General features: G+C 39.5%; 1 protein-coding gene across 3 annotated transcripts; it reads left to right on the top strand.

Moving 5' to 3' along the window:
• Positions 1-1,274: 1,274 nt before the first annotated feature.
• On the top strand, positions 1,275-8,616 carry LOC136694809 (zinc finger and SCAN domain-containing protein 31-like). Of its 3 annotated transcripts, none has more exons than XM_066668612.1 (4): positions 1,275-1,368; positions 2,285-2,982; positions 4,643-5,184; positions 6,651-8,616. In XM_066668612.1, exons 1-4 carry the CDS (start codon positions 1,366-1,368, stop codon positions 6,917-6,919), a joined length of 1,512 nt encoding a protein of 503 aa, XP_066524709.1. In that variant the 5' UTR covers positions 1,275-1,365; the 3' UTR covers positions 6,920-8,616. The 3 variants fall into 3 exon arrangements, with proteins under 3 accessions (XP_066524709.1, XP_066524708.1, XP_066524710.1); XM_066668611.1 differs by having other exon boundaries at positions 1,356-1,474; XM_066668613.1 differs by lacking the exon at positions 1,275-1,368 and adding an exon at positions 1,570-1,925.
• Positions 8,617-21,580: the final 12,964 nt, after the last annotated feature.

Below are 21,580 nucleotides of genomic sequence, written 5' to 3'. Positions count from 1 at the left end.
ATTCAAAAGCAACAAAATTCAGACGCATAATTTCAGTGCAAAAAAAAAATAAAAACAGTGCTACAAATTCAAAGGTGGTAATATTTCAAAGTCTGATGAGACAGATTTGCTTCCATATGTATATTTCCATTTCTACCCGCCTGTGCCATTTTACTGTGTATCTTGTGTAAAATGTCGACTGCAGTTCAGAGTAAACACCAGAAATAATTAAAAAAAACAACTGCTCTGTCGTGAGGCTGTGTGTTGCCATGGTAACGTAAACAGCATTCTGTTCTCCAGTGAGCTGTGAGTCACGCTCGGGCATTAGTATTGGGCCACGCCCACACGGTTCTCAGTGAGCTCCGAAGAGCGTAATTTGATCATATTTGAGAATAGATTTATCATATTTCTGTTTTGTTTTTTTATTTAAACTTTGCTGAACATTTAACATAACTCCCAAGTTTAGAATTATACAAATAAAACCCCTCAAAATTTCAAAATGGGTTCCCAGGGGCTTTAAAGCCGCTATGTCTTCTGCGGATTAGCCAGCAGTGTAAACAGTGTGTCTAACTAACTCTATGGCTGCTATCACTAACTCACTCACTCACTCACTCACTCAGACAGCCGCTATGAAAATAAAGTTGTAGTTCAGCAGACCTCTTCTGCACACGACCTGGCATCTCGGAACAGAGTGAACCTCTAAACTGCAGCGAATATCGTCGTATCTGCCGTTGTTAAAGCTGAATTCTCCAAGTCTTAGGAGACGGCACAAACACAATCGCCCTCAGTGGTCAAGACCTGTGACCTGAGCCGAGGAAGACAAACAGCGCCACACAGAGGCACAAGAGAGTAACGTCCACGCCATGGAAAATACTTTTACGATTTGATTGATTTCACTGCTTCTTCATAATTCCCACCCAAGTATGTAGTTGCTATTCCTGTTTTGTTGTTTTTGGACGTACGAACAAATAAACAAGCAAAATATACGTCGACGTTTTCCCCTCTTTTTCACTTTAAAAATGCAAGACTTTGAAGTTCACAGAATATAACGTCAGTCCTCGTTTTGATCCCACAGTTATTGTGAGGCATTCAAACTCCCAAATAAGACGTAACGCTGAACTAAATGATTTTATTTCTGCCGTAAACTAACCAAATATGAAGATTATCGTTCAAAATATTTATATCAATAATCTCATCAGCACAAGTGCATTCTGTGCCTGAATAAAGAGATAAGCAGCGCTCTGGCACGAAAGGGGTGTCTGCTGGAGCATTTCTCAGTTTTCAGGAGGTGCATAGGTAGGTGTGTAGGCTGACTGTCAGGTGAAACTGATTAGTTGCACCATTAAGTAAATCAGTAGGATAAAACCGCTACATAACCCGAAGGAAATGGTAAGCTTTTCCATGGTTTCCATGTATGACTGAAAAAATGGAACTGGGTATACGCATCCAGTACACAACAGCGGAAACTACAAGGCAGAAACAACCTTTAAATCCTGTAAATACCCATTATCTACATTATTATGAGGTCCTTTAACCGTGACACTCACCCACTTCTGAAAATATCTCTATGGATATATCCATTTAAAAACTCTTAAGGGGACGAAATCTGGTTATTTTAGGACACACACAGAGAGAGAGAGAGAGAGCTCTGATTTAAACTCTAATTTAAGTCAGTATTCGGAGTTGACTGCTCTGCTCTCCAGGTTGTAGTTCTCAGGTCTCTCAGGAGATGGCAGTAGAGCACTTCATCCTGCAGAAGGAGACGCAGAGGAGGCGGCGGCGTAAAAAGAGGATACTGTGATAAACAAAGCTAACTGTTAAACCTTAATGGTGGGATTTCTGTTTAGACCGTCTGTAATAACACACACTGTCATTCACCGACAACGGTCCTCAATTCCCCCTAGAACCGTGTTCATTTCTCTCCGTCTCTCTTCACTTTTGATAAGGTATGTAACGGTAAACTCTCCTTAGCTTCAGTAGCACCACATTAAACCTGGATTTTATAAAAGGCGAAATAGATGTTGTGCTCTAGTATACATTTATAACCGCTATCCTCTGTATGATATTCCTCCTGCAGTATACTCTTAAAAAGGTGATATAGCTAGATGATTCTTTGAGTAATGCCACACAAGAACTATAATTTCATTTTTTAAGCTGTAAAATATTCTCCATAATAACATGTCTAATTTACAAATATAATTCTCCAAAGAACTGTCCACTGAAAGATTTTTAGGTAAGCAATATTTTCTTCTAATATCACACAAACCGCTGGTTCATCAGATTTCTCTTTTTTCCTCTCACTCAGAGACCCATGGATGTTATTCAGTGTTTACGGTCTCTGCTGGACCTCCATGTTCAGCTCCAGAAAGCTGTGGCTCTTCAGGGAGAGATCCAGGCACAGTTTCTTACTCAGCTTTTACAGCCAGACAGTGCTAACATGCAGCATCTAACTCTGCCATGTCTGGACTTGAGGGGAGACGACCTGGAGCTTTCTCTGTCTGTGTTCGAAAGGGCACTGGGCAGCAGCAAACTTCCAAAGGAGCAATGGGGGACGCGGCTGGCGCAACTGCTCAGTATGAAGACCATGCATGAAAATGATTATGAACCATCCGACCACCTCAATTATGAAGCTCTGAAAGCAGACGTGAGGAGGCAAGCCTGGGCCTTGGAGCTTCAGAGGTGGAGGGACTTTAATGAAGTCCAGTTTGAACCCCACAGGGGCTTGCAGGAGCTGAAGCTGGGGGTGGAGAAGGCTGCTAAAAAGTGGCTTCAACCTGAAAAGTGCAGCTCTGAGGAGGTGGTGAGAAGAGTGACCCTCCAGAAATTCCTCTCTCTATTACCTCCTGATGCCAGAGAGAAGACAAGGAAACAGCAGCCACAGAACATAGAGGAGGCTGCAATCATGGCTTCATGTTTCTTGGAGGATAACGTGGTTGAATACGAACCAGAGAGGGACAGACAGGACTGTAATACACAGACATGGCCTGATCTTGAACACTCGGGGTAAGACTGACTGTAAGACCATTCACAATTATCCTAACCTGATATTTGATTAAATTCATCTTGATAATTTGAGGGTTACAACCTCTTTTATGTATGCCAAACATAAACGTGACTCAGACTCCCTATAAAAACTAAAACAAAAAACAATACCTCAGTAAGTATTTGGCACTTTCCATAAACATATGATGGACTTATGTATGGGTGCGTGGTTTCATGTGAATTTCAGAGGCCTACGCAAAGTGGAAATTCATCCTTAAACTTGCTAATACAATAAGTCTATTTCTTAGGATGATTTTTTTTCTCCTTATAACTAATATATAATGTAGACCTTGAGACTCTATCAGCATGGCTAGCTCACTGAATGTAGCTCCATCCCTGTGGCCAGGCACCAGGCATCTCTTCTAGTGTAGTCCTGTGGAACTGAGTTTCAGAGTAAAATTCCTTTTTTGAAACCATTTCATGAATGTTAGACTGGCTACAATAAATGTTACTGTATTTTTTTTATATGTGAAATTTAAATGTAACCTATACATGTCCAACAATTGAAACTTCAGTTTGTGTAGCCAGTTCACTGGAGTAAGCAAAAGGGGCCTGGCTTGCTCCAAAATAAATAACGTTTATGTAGAAATCCAAACCTTTTAAAGTGGAAAGGAAGAACCAATTTTAATTAATACTTCCATGAGCCAATTCCAAACGAGTGAATCTTACCTGCTCCAAAAGTTACTGCTAAAATAGCTAGTGTTTTTCACGATACCAAAATTATGACTTTTGATACGATACCTGCCTAAATATCTCAATGCCAATACTGCAATAATACCATCGCAAAAACTTAAAACATTAAGAAAAGTAATGTACTTTCTCTACAAGTTGAGGGCAGTCAGCAGAATTGCTGGTATCCACTTGTTAAGTGTGACGCCACGTGACATTTCACCATTTCTGGGTCCAGTCACGCCTTTGGTCCCGCGTCATACCTTTATAATACATGTTCACTGTTTGAATAAAGCTGAATGTCTCAATCAATTACATGATCTCAGTTCAGAAAAAGGAATAAATTCAACGTAAAAGGAAGCAAACGTGTCTTTGGCAGCACTTTTTGCACATTTGCAGCTGTCTCTCCCGCTCACAGTCAGTCCTGGTGTTCTAACGAGTCGTGCTAACGGCGATTCTCTTCTATAGAAAGTAGCTAAGGTTTGTACAGATGGTCACTGGTGCTGGTCTGTTTTAAGTAACTTGCTAGAGGAAGAGCTAGGCAATTCATCGAAAATTAATCGAAACCGACATTCAGAACTCCTAACGGACATAATCTTGTCTATATCGGTTATATTTATTCTGTTATGACCCCACTGTGGAAGCAACCTAAACGCTGAGGCCGCCCAGGCAGCTAGTACCAAAGAAAAACTCAGTGCTCAAAAAACAAGAGAGGAACAAGTTACCAGCGACTTCAGGAAAAATATCCCTTATTTAATACTGGAGCATATTTACAGTACAAGCCTCGTCACTGAACTGTGAGGGTCTAAAATACAAAAACAAGATAACTGGTGTATATATAGAATCATGTCAGTGCTGCTACTGTTTTAGTATCATGTCTCAATTGTTCTAAATTGATTTTTTTGCATTCACTTCATTGTTTAATGAACCTTTTGATTTAAATTGATTTCAGAGAGGAGCATATCCCCTTAAATGAGCTGTGTCTGAAGAGGCGAGATTCAGAAACACTTGTCCATCCTGTTGGCCTCAGTCTGGATGTTAGGGGTGAGGATGAACATTTTGAAGAAGAAGAGTTTTCCGAAGTTGTGTTTAGCCCATCGCTTGATGATTCAAAGCCTGTTCTGAAAGCTGAAGAGGTGCAACACTGTAATCAAATTGCATTTCCTGATACCTGCTACAGTGAGAAATCAGTTACTCCTCCACTCAGGTCAGTCTGCAAGGACTCTGACAGAACCACTCAGTCAGACACATCATTGAAAAGTGTGTTTGAGTGTCCAGACTGTGGTAGTAAGTTCAAGAGGTTTGACTACCTGCAGAGACACAGATGCACTCCTGGGCAAAGCCTTGGCTGTAAGCACTGTGATCTCCGCTTCCCCACTCTCACCCAGTTGACCAACCACCTCCGCGTCCACCGGAAAATGCTTCACTGTCCTGTGTGCAACAAAACGTTCCGTGACCGCTTCAACCTCCGCAACCACCAGCGCACACACACGGGTATGACTTGTTGCTATTGACCCCACCTCATGAGTCATGAAATGGTTAGCACAAAGTGGTATTTGCTACAGAAAGCCCAGTGTAAACAGAGCAAATTGAATGTTACAGTTTTTAAAGAAATTTGTTGCTCTGGCTTATGATTCTGAGTTCTGGAGTCGATGAAAACTAGTATCAGAATGAAAGTATACTTCAGTTTAAATCTGCAGGGTGGACCATTTATATGGATACACCTTAATAAAATGGGAATGGTTGGTGATATTAACTTCCTGTTTGTGGCACAACATATGGGTAGTATATGGGAGGGGGAAACTTCAAGATGGGTGGTGACCATGGTGGCCATTTTGAAGTCTGCCATTTTGAATCCAACTTTTGTTTTTTTGTTTTTTCAATGGGAAGAGGGTCATGTGACACATCAAATTTAGTGGGAATTTCACAAGAAAAACAATGGGGTTTTAACATAACTTTATTCTTTCATGAGTTATTTACAAATTTCTGACCACTTATAAAATGTGTTCAAAGTGCTGCCCATTGTGTTGGATTGTCAATGCAACCCTCTTCTCCCACTCTTCACATACTGATGGCAACACTGCAGGAGAAATGCTAGCACAGACTTCCAGTATCCGTAGTTTCAAGTGCTACACATCTTGATGGTGTGGTATATGGGGTACAAAGATAGTGAGGCCATTTTTCATCAATGGAAACCTCAAGGCCACTGGATATGCGAAATTGCTACATGATGTGTTTTCCTCTTTATGCACTGAAGCACGTTCCCTGAGTTTTTTCAGCAAGATGGTGCACCGCCACATTATGGGTGTCAGGTCCAAGCATTCCTAGATGAACAGTTTCCTGGAAAGTGGATTGGTCATCGTGGGCCAGTTGAATGGACCCCAAGGTCTCCCGATCTGACCCCCTCAGACTTTTATCTTCAGGGTCATCTGAAGGCAATTGTCTATGCTGTGAAGATATGAGATGTGCAGCACCTGAAACTACAGACTGGAAGTCTGTGCTAGCATTTCTCCTGTGGTGTTGCCGTCAGAAGAGGGTTGCATTGACAATCCAACACAATGGGCAGCACTTTGAACACATTTTATAAGTTGCCAGAAACTTGTAAATAACGCATGAAAGAATAAAGTTACCTTAAAACCAAGCACACCTTTTTCTTGTGAAATTACCAATAAGTTTGATGTCACATGACCTTCTTCCCATTGGAAAAAAACAAAACAAAAGGTGGATCCAAAATGGCCACCATGGTCACCACCCATCTTGAAAAGCCCCCCCCCCCCCCCCCTCACATATACTAATGTGCCACAAACAGGAAGTTAATATCACCAAGCATTCCCATTTTATTAAGGTGTATCCATATAAATGGCCCACCTTGTATTTGACTTTATGTATTCACTGATTGTTTAAGTAGGATATTACTATACATACTAAGATGGCCTTTTCTCAACATTTTGCTCCTGCAGGTGAACGTCCTCATATCTGCACTGACTGTGGCTCAGCATTTGCTCAGGAGCGAGGTTTACAGGAGCACCGCAACATCCACACCGGAGAGAGACCCTTCCAGTGCCCAGTGTGCATGAAAGGCTTTCGCCACAGTCGTACACTCTCCAAACATGTGGTTCTCCACTCGGAAGCAAGGCCTTTCAAATGCACAGACTGTGGCAGGACTTTTAAGATTAAAGATAACTTGAATCAGCATCAGAAGAAAATACATCACAGACAATGGAACTGATCACACATTACACCCAAACATACACACCCCCCCACACACACAAGACAAACACTACAAATTAAAAGACTAAAGTGTACATAATTCCAGTTACATTTGTGAGCTGATTTTAAACTTCTCCAAGTTTGTGGGGAAAGACATGCAGTTTTGGATGCTTTATTTAAATTTGTGTTAAGCCAGGTTCTTGATGTGAGATAGTGCTGATAGGTGTCAAAGCAGGTTTCTTAAAGCTAATAAAATGCATCACGAATGTCATATATAGACAGCTTCTGTTACACAGAACAAAAACACCATCCCATTTTGGTGAGCAATTACATGCATTTCAAATTTTTTCTACATTTATATGGGGGGGGAAAAACTTGGCATGGAACACTTTGACTTCAAGCACTTAAAATGGGTAGTGTTCTTCATAATCCCTGCTTCTGAAGATATAGAGCAAGAGAACAAGAGTGGGAGTTCACAGGGCATATGCTATTCAGTAAATAAGATATTTAGTGAAATAATAATTAAACAAATACTTGAATACAATGGGTTTTTTTTCAGGTAGAATTTGCCCTTTCTTTTTGATACAATACTTGAGCTTGTGAACAATCTGTGGTCGTCATGTGGCGAATGAAACAGATCTGTACTCCAGACAGAGCATTCAGGCACACACACTTTGGGTCTATGGAGCCATGCTGTTGTAGCACTTGCAGAATGAGTACTGGGGCTATCTTGCTGAAATAACCATGGCTTTTCCAAGAAAAAAACAACAAAATAACCAACACTTTGATGGCAGCATATATCATTGCAACATGGATTATGGCATACAATTGAAGTTGAACCCAAGCAAGACTGAGCTGCTGAACATACAGAGAATTACTGGTCCTCAAGACCTCACAGTCTCCTCAAGAACTGTGAACAAGATGAAAGCTGGATCTGAAGCTGCATGCAGCTTTGGTGAAGCTCTAGATGACCAGTTATTGACAGTGTAACTAGTCAACTTCAGTTGTTCTAAGCTCTGTCACGTTACTCCACTGCTGCAGTCCATTCACTGGCTGTATCAGATTTAAGACCCTGATACCTACCTACAAAACAAGAATGTAGTAGCTCGTGTCAATGGTAAAAACCCTGTAAAAATCTGTGCCTCAAGTGCTTTGTGCTCAAGGGTATAAAATTCTAATGCTATTTCTACTGGTGAGGATGTATTCCTTAGAAAAGATGAAAAAGCACATCTGCTAAATGTTGTTAATGTAAAATCCCAAAATATGTTGCATTCATACATATGCAAATGACCAAACTGTTGGTACTGATGCAAACCTATACCAAGACACGGGGTTGCCGTTGCAAAACAGACTGAATGGTCTCTTTTGTCTTTGGCACAGAGAGCTTTGTTAGTTTTCTTGAAAATAAGCAGACATGTGGACTCATCTGATAACCACACTCTTTTCCACTATCTTTTAGGCCATTTAATATGAACTTGGGCCCAGAAAACTGGAGCATAGAAGTTATTAATGGCTTTCACCCTGTGTTAAAAAGTATCAGGTTGCATTATTTTATGCAGTGTTAGATTGTGTTACATGACAGTGGTTTTCTGAAGCTGTAATTAGCCCAAGTGGCTATATTTATCACAATAAGCATGAAATGGGTTTCTCATGAAATGGCTTCTGAGGGCTTGAAGATCTCACACATTCAACAGTGCTTTCTGGTCTTGCCATAAAGAGAAGATTTCTCAGGTGTTCTTGAATAATTTCTCAATATTAAAATCATGGAAGATCTAAGCCCTTTGTTTTTTGCTGAGAAATGTTATTTTTTATTGTTTGCCAATTCTCTTGCAAAGTTAGTCACAAAGTGAAGTAATTCATGTGCTTACATTGAAATATTTCAAAGCAGTGTACCTTGAATTCCTATAAACGTATCACTTTCATTTTGCAAGTATACAATTCTACATTTGTTCAGATTTACAAAATGCAATTAAGTCCATTCCCTAAATATTTGAGAAAATTATGAAATTTCAGGTTTAAGGTGGAATTATGTAGCCTTTTCATGGTTAAAGTTTAAGCTCACTTGTAACTTCAAACTGAGCTGTTTTTGTAGCACTTATGGTTTGTGTTTACTTTCATGCACAGTTAGCAGTCTCCCAAATTTAGAGTTGGTCCCACCTTACGTGATGCATTTGAAACAGCACAAATAAGTCAGTTTTACCCACGTATGGAGCAGAAGTAGAGCAACATCCTCATCTCATTTTATAATTTTCAACATTCTAAGGTCTCTCCACCTTCAAATTGCCTGAGTCAGCACCAGAGAAAGGGAGTCCCAGAGCCAATGTGAGAGGGGCACAATGCCAGAGCTAGAGATGGAGAGAGAGCATTCAGAAACCAGAAATTGAGGGAGTGTGCATCAGAGCATCTCATTGATTGATTGGATCGATGGATCTCATTGAAACCTGGGCGGAGAGGGTTGTACAATGCCATGGCCAAGTCCTCCCCTTCTATCGTCTTATGCTGGAGCATGAATGTCACCTGTTAGTATCTTAGTATATTGACTTAGTATCTCAAAATAATGAGATAGTATCTCGAAATATTGAGATAGCAACTTGCATATTAATGAAAAATAAAAATTGGTGCCTTTTTTTTATTATTTTGTGGCGGAAAACGAGCTTCCATACATTTCCCATTTACTAAGCCAGGGCAGGTGGCACAGCAGGTAGTGTCCCATGTAGAGCGAGTGCTCCTTCGGGATCTTTTTTTGCCCGTGACAACACAGCCAACTTCTTGTCATGGTGTCGAGAGGTGGGCGTTGGAGACACCTGTCTGTTTGAGTCTGAAGGACTGGGTAAGTGAGCAAAATATACTGCTTTACAAATAGGAAGAGTGTTAGCAACCCACTTTGAAAATAATATAAAGAGTTTCTGGTTTTCACTGTGTAATTTTCAGTCTTTCCCTTTTTACAGTGGCACATAACCAAGATTTATTTTTGGCAGAAGAAAGAAAGTAATTTGTACTAATGAATAATTGTCATACAAATAATATAAATTGCTGATGAATTGGCTTACTTTTGCATAATATGCAATTACAACAGAAGTGCATTGTAAACACTTGATCATCACATCTAGGAACTTCAGAAAGTAATTGTACTCATCTGCTACATGACTGTGGTAAGGCAATTATAGCTTTAGATGCTTACATAATCTTACATAAAGTGAATCTGAGCCAGGCGGCACAGTGGTGCAGGAGGTAGTGTCGCAGTCACACATCTCCAGGGGCTTGGAGGTTGTGGGTTTGAGTCCCACTCTGGGTGACTGTCTGTGAGGTGTTTGGTGTGTTCTCCCTGTGCCTGTGTGGGTTTCCTCCCACAGTCCAAAAGCACACGGTGGATTGGTGACTCAAAAGTGTCTGTGTTGCCCTGTGAAGGACTGGCGCCCCCTCCAGGGTGTATTCCCACCTTGCGCCCAATGATTCCAGGTAGGCTCCGGACCCACCGCGACCCTGAACTGGATAAGCGCTTACAGATAATGAATGAATAAGCCAGGGTATGTACAAACACTGAACCTTTTTTCAGAGCTAGCAAATGGTGAGGAAACATTCTCTGAATGAATATATTGTATTAATTTAAATTCAGTGAAATGGTTTGAAAAGCTCATTAATGAAAATGAAAATGTAGTGCTGAGTTTGAAGACGGTGCCACATGCTCTCATTTTCACTTAACCAATATTGGCGTGTGTCGTAAATAAACGGACTTAAATTACTTCTATCAGACGATTTAAAACCACTCCGCCATATATATTATTAACAGCACACTTCAGATCAATAGGAGCATTTCCTGGTCTGCGTAAAGAGTAAAAAATCCCAGTGAAAACTTTAGCTAAACGCTGCTGTAACCCCACCCCCATCGGTGTGTGTGTGTGTGTGTGTGTGTGTGTGTGAATGTGCGTGTGTGAGTGAGTGAAATGAAGCAGCGCTTCACTCCTGCTTTAAGTCAGTGTCCCGCTGTGTGACTGCGATGGAGTCGGAGCTGCAACACATTCCTCCCCAAGCTGTCTCTTACAGCACTGAGGCGGACAGCCGGGAGTCCCCTACTCTCCCTCAACATGGACTGGACTCCACATGCGAGCCACAGCACATCTCCACAACAGCACAAGCTAATGGTAGGTTCTTGAATTGACTTAAGAGCTGGATGTGTCCTTAAACTATGGAAGCCTGTTGAAAAAATTAGTTTTGTAACTGAGAATGTTTTGTAACATCAGCATAATGATTCAGTTCTGTCTCATTACTGTGATATACTAAGTAATAATTATGAGAATGAGTTTCTATTATAACTTTCAAAATGGCTTTTTTAAGCTTGAAAGAGGCTTCTGTATGTATATATGTATAAACTAGAGTGGAGAGATAAAACAATGTGTCTATAGTGCTGTACAGAACTGCCACTTTAATGACGCACTGTAGTCTGTAGCCGTTAACTGCATTTACTGCATTTTATTACTTACTCATTTTATTTATTTAAAGGAATCCTTATAACCACTGTGTAGTATCCTGTGATAACTGTGTGGGTTTACTGTATGATTCTTATGACTCCTGTAGAAATCCTTTTCAATAGACACAGGTGTGTTTTTATTATTGTCCCATGATGCATGTCTTCAATACATACTTTCTGTATACTTTTCAGTTAGGGTGCCCAGGAACATGTGTTCAAAATGGTTCTGAGGGCAGTGCTGCCTTAGAGGCAGAAGAAACATAATTGGCCAACAGACGGGATAAATGTGGATTGGGTGGAGATCTTCAAATACAAATTCAAACGAGATGCACACAAACTACATCTACCCTCCAAGTGGGGTTTACAACCTATGGTGTTTTCCGCACAACGACTTTTGCAGGAGAAAGAGAATAATAATCAGAAAAACCGTAACAAATACAATAGGGTTCAGCACACTGAGTGCTTGAAACTTAAAAACTCAGCTTAGACCGCCAGAAATGTCTTTGGAAGAATATATGTGCAAAATAACTTTCTTTTTTGTTGCTCTACACTTAGTTCTGCTGCAAAATCTCAGTACAGTAAAACCTTGACTTAAGAGTGAATCAACTCACAAATTTTCCAAGATACAAGCCAAGATTTTTTTGCTTCAAGATTTGAGCCGACATCTGAGTTATGAGCAAGTGAGCTTACACCACCCGCCACTAGATAGTCCAGCAAGCATTCAGTTCACTTGGTTATATTGTCGTGCAAGTATCTCTGTCGTATCGCTGATTTTGAAGCATTGTAGCATTGAGTGTGTAGCGAGTAAGTTAAGTTAAACAATAGATCACCAAAAAAGACCTCCTCCGCCGATCTCCTCCACCTCAACCAGCATCTTCTTCTGATCTCCAAGGTAAATACACTTAATAGCACAAGTTTATTTCTTTACATTCTCTTTTATTATGTATTATTCTTTTTTATACCTTTTTGTTATTTATAAATGGCATTTTTATTATTTAAAAACATGTAAAAAAGTGTTGTGTTTTTAGGGGATGGAACGAATTAATAACATTTCAATTGTTGTCCAAATTAAATTTGATATACGAGCAAATTGAGCTACAACCTCGGTCACAGAACGAATTAAACTCGTAAGTGAATGCATTACTGTTTTTTTTTTATTGAATGGAAGATAACATAACTCACTGCCTCAGAGGAAACTGCCTTATGTTATAATGCTCTGCTGCAACTGAGGCAGATTCTGAAGTACATTCCTGCACTTAAGTTATGATTTCTGCCTGTGAAAGACCCACAGAATATTATATAATAATGCTGTGCTGCCTCTGAAGAAGCAGAGCATGTATGTAATTCTGCAGCTTCCTGAAGCAGTGATCATAAATCAAATGTGCAAAGTTTACTTCTTTAGAATGTGCTTCATAAGCAGCTGAATTTTATTGTATAATTTTCTGCAGCTTTCTCTGAGGCAGCAGTCATAACACATACGTGCAGGATAGTACTTCTTCAGAATCTGCCTCAGAGGCAGTAGAGCATTCTGCAGCTCCCCCAGAGGCTCAGAGTTACATAATTCTCAATTTAAGTAAAATAAAATACTGAATATTTTGCAGCACTTCCCAAAAACAACAACAACAATAACTAAGTGTACAGTATACTGCACATTTATTTAATCCTGAGTCACTTCTGGCAGTCAGAGCAAGAGAAGCTGTTGTGGGATGGGTGGGGACACTACAAATGAAAAGTTGGATGAGCAGGTTCCAACAAACATCTTAGCAACTATGTATCAGAGAAGGACATTACCTTTATTAAGTGAAAACTGTAAGACAAATGGTGATCTGATGCTATTGTGTGAATAACCTTAGAGAAACACAGAGCCTCATTGAGCAATGCTGGTGTGGGCCATGGCACTATGCATTAGCATCTCCGCTCCCATAATCCTGTGCTGAATGAAGCTGTTCAGTATTCAGTTATTCCTATCATGGCATTTTATGACTCATGTTCTTGTCATGTCATGAAATTGTGGCCTAATCAACACCTCACAGAAACCTCTCAGCGAATGTCCCAGAGAACAGCCACTAAGCCTCATGACATGGAATGTATCAGATCACAAGTATTTGGAATACATATTCAGAATACAGTATTAAATTAGTTCATTTTTAATCAGTACACAGACTGTTACAAACACAACCATTATTTGAACTCTAGACTTTGCAGTTCCTGTTAATGCCTGAATTTATTGAAAAATTGTAGTATTCCAAAATTGTGGAGATACATTTATTTTTGTTTTTCCCCAAATGTTACTAATATCTTCTGAGATATGAGTATGCTACTTTTGCTAAGTTCATCAGACAGACAGCAGTCCTGCTCAGAAATACAACAGAAAGTCAGACCTATATATAAACATTTATATTTCTAGTGTATTGCACTTTTTTTTTTTTTCCTGGAGCTCCAGTGCTACAAAAAAAAGTTTTTTTTAATGAATTCACTCATTCATTGTGTGTAATCACTCTTTGAATTCAGAGTCCCGGTGGGTCCAGAGGACATGATCAGTGAAGTGTTTCCTAAAACATTTCAGTTATTACTGCTGCATGCTTTCATGATATGAGTTATTAAGAATGTGTTCATTGTGTTTAGAAAAGGGTGCATTTCTATATCTTCCAGGACTTGTGTTATGGTATTTAACAGACAAGAGGAAGTTTGAACAAGAGTGAGCATGTTTCTGTCTGATTCTGTGTGACATCCATCAGAAACATTGTCTGTTTAGTGTAAAAGTCAGGGCTTCTTTACACACACTCCATTAACATAGGATAGTTGGGGCCTGTGTGTATGTGAACGTTACGTCTTCATGATCTATTACTCTGGTGATGATTAAAATCAGTGATAGTAGAAGTAAATAAAACAACTAATTTTACTTTATTTTACGAATAAATGGTGCATATTTTAAACCCTCACTCCAAAAGATGGGATGATGTGTAAAATGCTTGTAAACCAGGATTTTTGAGGTTTTTCTTTCTTCTTTTACTCCTAAAGGAAATGCAATAGTACCACACTTGGAAAACTCAAAGACTTTCAAGTCTTTTGTGTACTGAAGAACTGAAGTTGAGCAACATAATGCGGCCTTTGTTGTTGTATTTTGCATTCTGTATATGTTTTGTCTTTGTCTATCTCTGTTTCACCTTTTTTGGAATAAAAATTGGTAACATAGCTGACAGAAACAGAACCAATTCCAGCATGTAGAATGAAGTTGTGACTCTGAATTTAACCCATCCCTTGCAGTGAGCAAATACAGTCCCGGAGCAGTGGCCAGACACCTCATTGTCTTGGAGCATTTAGGTATCAGGTGCCTTGCTCAAAACGCTTTAGCTGTTGTTGTTAATGGAGGAGAATACGCTGTTGTTCTTGTGGTTCCTGATGCCTCTTGGGATGAAACCAGTGACATTCCTGTCCCAAGCCCATTTCCCTGACCAACAGAACAAATCATCTGTTGGTCAGGTCCTGGAAGAGGATGTGATTAGGGGAATTGTGGACGGAGATGATGTCTATTAAATTATGGATGTGTCAGGCGTTTTGAGAAACCATCGACCGACTTAATGCAGAGGATGAGCTCCAGTGTGACTCTTTATGAGCTTGAGGAGTTTACTCTTTATCTCAGTGTAGAGTTCAGTGAGTCAGACCTATCTTGCACTGTTTATTTAAAGGATTATTTTAATGAGGACCTCTAAGAGAGCATTGTATATTAGGGCCATGACATTTTGACTAATTTTGAAATTGTAATGCAGAGAAATATAGGTCTGTGACGTTGCATTAGTTTGTTGATGTTGGAAGGACAGTGTCTGATTAGAGCTGGACAGGGCCAGATGCAGATGTGGGCATCAGGGACATGCTGTCCACTCTCAGTCAGTTTGACAGGCATGTACATGTCAGCTATTTATGGCTGGCCAGTTCTGATGGCTCAAGCCCAGGGTGGTCATTATAACAAGGCTGAACTGTAAAAAAAAATATCATACTTATGTAATAAAAACATGTTTACTGTTGTGGCCCTGACTAAGGGACTGTTTAATGCTCTGAACTGTGACTGGCATGAAGTATAGAATCTCTCTGCCTCTGTTTGGAAACAAGCAGAAGCCCAGGCTGAGTCACAGAAGGGTCAGAGTGGAGCTAAATTACAGCCTATTTTCACTTACCACAGCTTCTGCTGATGCTGCGCTATCTGAACTTTTTTCATGCTGGGGCTGCCCAGAGGAAATTAATTACATGTGTTCTACATTTTGATGGCTCTTAGTAGATAAATCATCACAGGGATGGATATAAAAAAGGAATGGATGGAATATATATGTCTAAAATTAAAGGAATCAAAAGGATTTTTAAAGAGATACACTATATGAAAGAGTGTGGACACCACTTCATGCATAGTTTAATCTGTAATTGAGGGAATCAATATAATGTTTATTACCCCTTTGCAACAGTAACAGCCTCTTACATTCTGAGAAACAAGTTTTACTAGATGTTAGAACATTTCTGTGAGTATAATGGCATTTGGTCCCAACATCTGGCGGATTTGACCCTGAAGGATGTCGCACTGTCAGATCACTAATGTGTGTTCTTTGATATGTGGGCCTCACCAGTCATCACGGACAGAAGGGTTTGTGTCAAGAAAAGGATTATAAAGGACTGCACAGCTACACTTTTCCTGAGTAAAATGTGCACTACACCATGTTAACAATTCAACTCTGTTGATGATCTGTTGATTAGTTTTAATCCAAAATGAATGTGTCATGGATGTGATTGCGCCAGTTAATGTGAAGGCTATGTCTTGCAAAAGAAAGCACCATGGAGAAACGCTTCTGTTTTTCAAATCCAAAAGAGGGAGTGTCACAAGGCAGAATGCAGATGGTGTAAAACGAGTCTTCATATTCACAAAGAAATCTACAAAGATAGGCTACGTGAATACAACACGACAATATGTAAAACACAACAACCCTATTTCTGTAGCATCATCAACAACAACATTAACAACGACTTACAAACTCACCCATACAAATGGCCCCTGAATTGGTATCAACTGAGAGATATAATGAGTTTGCATTCTTTTTTAACACTAAAATCCAGAATATTAGTCAAGAGATTAGTACATCCATATCCAACAATGTGTCTGTATCCTCTCCATCAAAATGTCAGAGTTCAGTACTGTTAATGAAATTTTAATTGAGACAGTTAGTCATCTCAAACCATCCACTTGCAGTCTTGACACACTACCAACCAAATTTTTAAAGAGTGTGTTTCACACTATAACACCAGACTTACTCCACATTGTAAACACCTCACTCATGGGGGTCTTTCCGAGCTCACTAAAAACTACAGTTGTAAAGCCTCTTCTAAAAAAGAAAAAATTAGAATCATCCCAGATAAGTAACGACAGGCCAATTTCTAATTTACCGTTTATTGGCAAATTTATTGAGAAAAGGCAAATCAGGTTTTCAGGCAAATCACTAGCTTCTTGTCCTTAAACAGCAGCCTAGACAAATTCCATTCCGGGTTCCAGTTTAATCACAGCATTGAGGCTGCTCTAATTAAGGTAATTAATGACATTCGCTTACATACAGAGGCTGGAAATGATCTCTTCTATTACTTCTTGACCTCAGTGCTTCCTTTGATACCTTTGACCATAAGATTCTTATAGATAGACTCACAAACTGGATTGGACTCTCAGGAACAACCCTAAAGTGTTTTTTTTTTTTGCAAGTCAGGAACTAATTTGTAGAAATAGAAAATAATATTTCAGAGAACATGCCAGTGAACTGTGGTGTCCCCCAGGGTTCTATTCATGGTCCACTTTTATTTAATTTATATATGCTTCCTCTTGGCCAGATTTTACAAAACTATGGGCTGTCCTATCACAGTTACGCAGATGATACTCAGATTTATATGGCCCAATGACTCTGGTCCAGTTGACTCATTATACAAGTGCCTTTAACACATCACTAACTGGATGGGACACAACTTTCTGCAGTTGAATAAAGATAAAACAGATATTATTCTATTTGGGAACAGCAATGAGAGACACAGATTGGCTGGACTCGAGAGCTCTCAAATCTAAAGAACTGGCTCGCAACCAGTTTTAGTAGTCATGTTAAAGCGGTTACTAGATCAGCATTTTACCATCTTAAGAACATCAGTAAGATAAGACATTTTCTGACTAAACAAGACCTGGAGAAACTTATCCATGCTTTTATTTCTAGCAGGATTGATTACTGTAATTGTCTCTTAACTGGGCTTACAAAAAAGACCATTAAACAGCTTCAGCTGATTCAAAATGCAGAGTTCTAACTAGGAGCAAAAGAAGAGATCACATCATCCCTCTTCTCAAATACTTACACTGGATACCAGACTGTTACAGATTAGACTTTTTTAGACTAGACATTTACTATGCTGCTTCTAAATGGAACCAACTGACTGAGAACATTAGAAGAGCCCTCACTTTACACACTTTTAAATCAACACTGAAAACATTCCTGTTTGAACAGGCTTACAGCTCAGTTTAAAATACTCTGCACTTTTTATTCTGTAACAGCGTTTTAGTTCTCTACATTTATTGTTTGAATAATTTTTATCATGTTTTCTTTTACTCTTTATATGTATTTCATTTTATTGCACTATTCTAATTGTTTTAATGGACTTTTATGATTTTTATTCTTGCTTTTAATTTAACTGTTTTTTTCTGTAAAGCACTTTGAATTGTTCTTGTACGAAAGGTGCTCTATAAAAAAACTCGCCTTGCCTTGCCTTGCCTTGTCTTGTCTTGCCTTGCCTTGCCTTTCTTTCTCAGGAGGCTGCCCAGGTGTTAGTCCAGTCTGTAGGCATTTCTAGGCTTGACTTGACTACTCCAACTCACTCCTGGCTGGTCTTCCTCTGTGGACCATTCGGCCCCTTCAGCTGATCCAGAATGCAGCTTCATGGATTGTCTTCAATCTTCACCCACGTCACTCCACTGGCTTCCTGTAGCTGCCCGCATCAGATTTAAAACTCTCATGCTTGCCTACAAAGCCAAGAATGGACCAGCCCCTCCCCACCTCATTGCAATGGTCAAGAGTCGGGGCTGCACCTCAAGCCCTCCAAGCTTCAAGTACAGCTCGACTTGACCCGCCACCCGCCAAGACACATTGAAGACTAGTGTCAAAACTCTTCTCAGTCCTGGTGCCCAAATGGTGGAACTTCAACTGGCTGTGCAAACAGCGGACTCTCTCGTGGTCTTCACACACAGACTGAAGACTCCTCGCTTTATGACCCACTTAAGTGTGCACTAATCTAAGTGCACAAAAATCCAAAATCCATCTTAATAAGTTAGTTAATTGGTGACCTATCGATAACGTCAGTGGACGTCCAAAACGCGTTTTATACAAGTAATTTATTTCGGGACCAATAAATAACATCAATGGACGTCCAAAATACATCAGATAGTCGTCTTTTCAATGTCTGTGTTTGGACGTCTTTTCAACTTTCATTTTCAACCTTAAGAGAACGTTGATTACATGGCAGTCATTACGTTATTTCAACGTTGAATCAACGGCTAATTGTTTACTGGGTATGTTTTGTTCTTTCTCAGCACCGGCCCTTGTTCTGGCACTGTCTAAGCTCAAGGGGAGATTGGACTCAAACCTATTTGTAATAGCTAGGATAAACATTCTGTTTGAACGCTAAGCACTTTTCTGAGTCACTCTGGATAAGAGCGTCTGCTAAATGCTGTAAATGTAAATGTAAAGACCTTTAGTGAGGTCAATGGATAATCACACAAAACACTCCAGCTCATCCCAAAGTTGCTGGAAAGAGCTCTGACACCTCATTTTCCTCTAGTCCATGCTTGACCTTGGGCATCATAAGCTCAGATTCATATGCTATTATTATTTTTTTTTTATTTCACACATTTTCTATGAATATTAAACAAGCTGTGTGTGTGCAACTGAACATCTTAAGGAAGATATGTTCATTCATTATAAGTATATTATAAGGGGTGTCTTCAACCTTTAGAAAATATAGTGCATGTGACTGTAAAGTGTTCATTTAAAGAACATCTATAACATTTCAAGGGATCATACAGCCAAGCTATTATCTGTTGAAGGACCCAGACTTAATTATTCTCAGTATGAGTAAAAATGTATGGCTTTTATAATACTGTACTTAAGAAATAAATATGGAGATACATCAGCTCAGAAAACTGAACATTGACAGTGGAGCAGAAAAAAAGCAGAATTCTCAACAGTTGAATATATTTAAATTGATTTGACATGAAGTAAAACACTTTTTTGTTTGTTTCTCCAAGGCAGGTCTCAGCTGATTAGCTGTTAATGAGCCTCCAGAATTCACAAACAATCTGGCCTCGAACTTAGAAGGGCTTTTCATGTGTCTGTGCCAATTGTTTTGTTGCTGGAATTGATATACTCACATAGTTAATATTTCAGCAGGGGCAACAATTGCAGGGCTTTATTAATTCATGGTATCTATGAATGATCAAGGGATTTGTTGCTGAATTAAGGCAGGGTGTCTGCAGAACTCCATTAGTGTCACATAACACCAGCAGGTCCCAAGAACTATTAAACATGTATAGGGCCTGAAAGTGTAGCCTTCCTTTAGAAAATCAGTGACCAATTTAGCTAACCTCTCACCTCTGTGTCATCTCATCTCTTTATCACACAGTCAGTGACATTTTGATATACTTTAGAGCACTGAAACATTTTTTTTAATTAGTAGCTAGGTTTAGTTTGGCAGTTTGAGTATTTCGTCATTTGCATTCGATATACAGGTTCATACTTTATTTTCATTGTTCATATACTATATATACTAATGTGTGTGCACCTGCTGTGAAACATTACATTGCTGCAGTTCTATTGCATCGTAAATGTAAATGTAAATGCATTACTGTCCTAAGCTAGTGGGATTTTATACACCAACCTAACCCTACTTGACAGTTAACAATAAAGTTAATAAAGCTATTACCTATGCCTTCTCTGTTCAGCAGTTTAATATACAAAATTCTCTGACACATTCTGTCCATGTTTTACTTGCTACACTCTCAGAGGTACATTATTGGTCACCAAGGGTACAAACAGTGTACAATAGTGTTTAAAACTCCAGCTGTGTTTCCTAAAGGTACATTACAGGTGAATATTTGTAAGTTTTCATAACTGTGTCAAATATAAAAACATAATATAAGTCCTGTAGTTGAAATGGGGCATATGAAATCAAAACAACTTTAAAATCTACCATTATAATAGAATAAGGTACAATTATGTTCCCTATTTAAAGGTGCATATATGTACCCTTGAGGGTAACACCACAGTGACAGATTTTCTGACAGTGTATTAAACAGGTATTCATTTAGTTTACTTCATAAGGCCATAAACTGACCAGGACATATGTCACTTTTCTTCTCCAGAGTCCTCTGTCTGTCTGCAGGGTCAGTGGACAGTGGACAGCAGTCCCAGTTGTTGTGGCTGTGTGGACCTCAGACACTGCAGCCTGCACCACGCCGCCTGCTATGCATCCACCTTGGCCCTCAGTCCCATACAGCCCACGGTAGCACTGGTTAATGGTGAGCCGACACCAAACTCCATCCAAACATGTACAACTTGACATTGCAATGTAATGCAATTGTAATTTCTACACATTTTTAAAATATAATAAAAACAAACAAACAAACAAACAAAAAACGACTTCCCTCTACAACAGAAATGACTGGCAATTATAAGATGTCTGTATTGGACTGTGACAGTGGATGTGCTGGAAGACTGGGATGGGTCTAACCAGTAAAATCCCCTGACCGCAATCTCAGTTCTTAATTTGGAACAGCAAGTGAAGAGCTGAAACAGACACACACCAGCTGAACCCAGTATATGCTCCCAGTTCATGGATGGCTGCGCTGGAACAGACATCAGGAAACTGGTAATCCTTAGGCAGGTTTTATCCACAAGCATCATCCAAATTGAAGCAATTTCTGATTTCTTTTGGGAGAATGATATTCCATTCCTTGAGTTTTGCCCTTCAAACCTGTTAAAGCTGTTCTGACTGTGGTGGACTGACATCTTAAGACACCCCAGAGAAATGACTGACTCTACTACAATCCAACACTTCTCAGTTACATGCACTGCCTGGTGCCAGAGGATTTGATTTTCCTGTTGTTGCCTCAAGGTGGCAGTATCAGCCCAGTGACAGATCAAAATCACTCAC

This window comes from Hoplias malabaricus, chromosome 4, assembly GCF_029633855.1.
Source record: "Hoplias malabaricus isolate fHopMal1 chromosome 4, fHopMal1.hap1, whole genome shotgun sequence".
Lineage (NCBI taxonomy): Eukaryota > Metazoa > Chordata > Actinopteri > Characiformes > Erythrinidae > Hoplias > Hoplias malabaricus.
Note: the sequence above shows the minus strand (reverse complement) of the source record. Positions and strands in the feature narration are given on the sequence as shown.

Coding starts and splice junctions, on each gene's coding strand:
- LOC136694809 (XM_066668611.1), top strand. CDS start 1,394: ATGACTGAAAAAATGGAACTGGGTATACGCATCCAGTACACAACAGCG. Junction 1,475..2,284: donor AGAAACAACCTTTAAATCCT/GTAAATACCCAT, acceptor CCTCTCACTCAG/AGACCCATGGATGTTATTCA. Junction 5,185..6,650: donor CCACCAGCGCACACACACGG/GTATGACTTGTT, acceptor TTGCTCCTGCAG/GTGAACGTCCTCATATCTGC.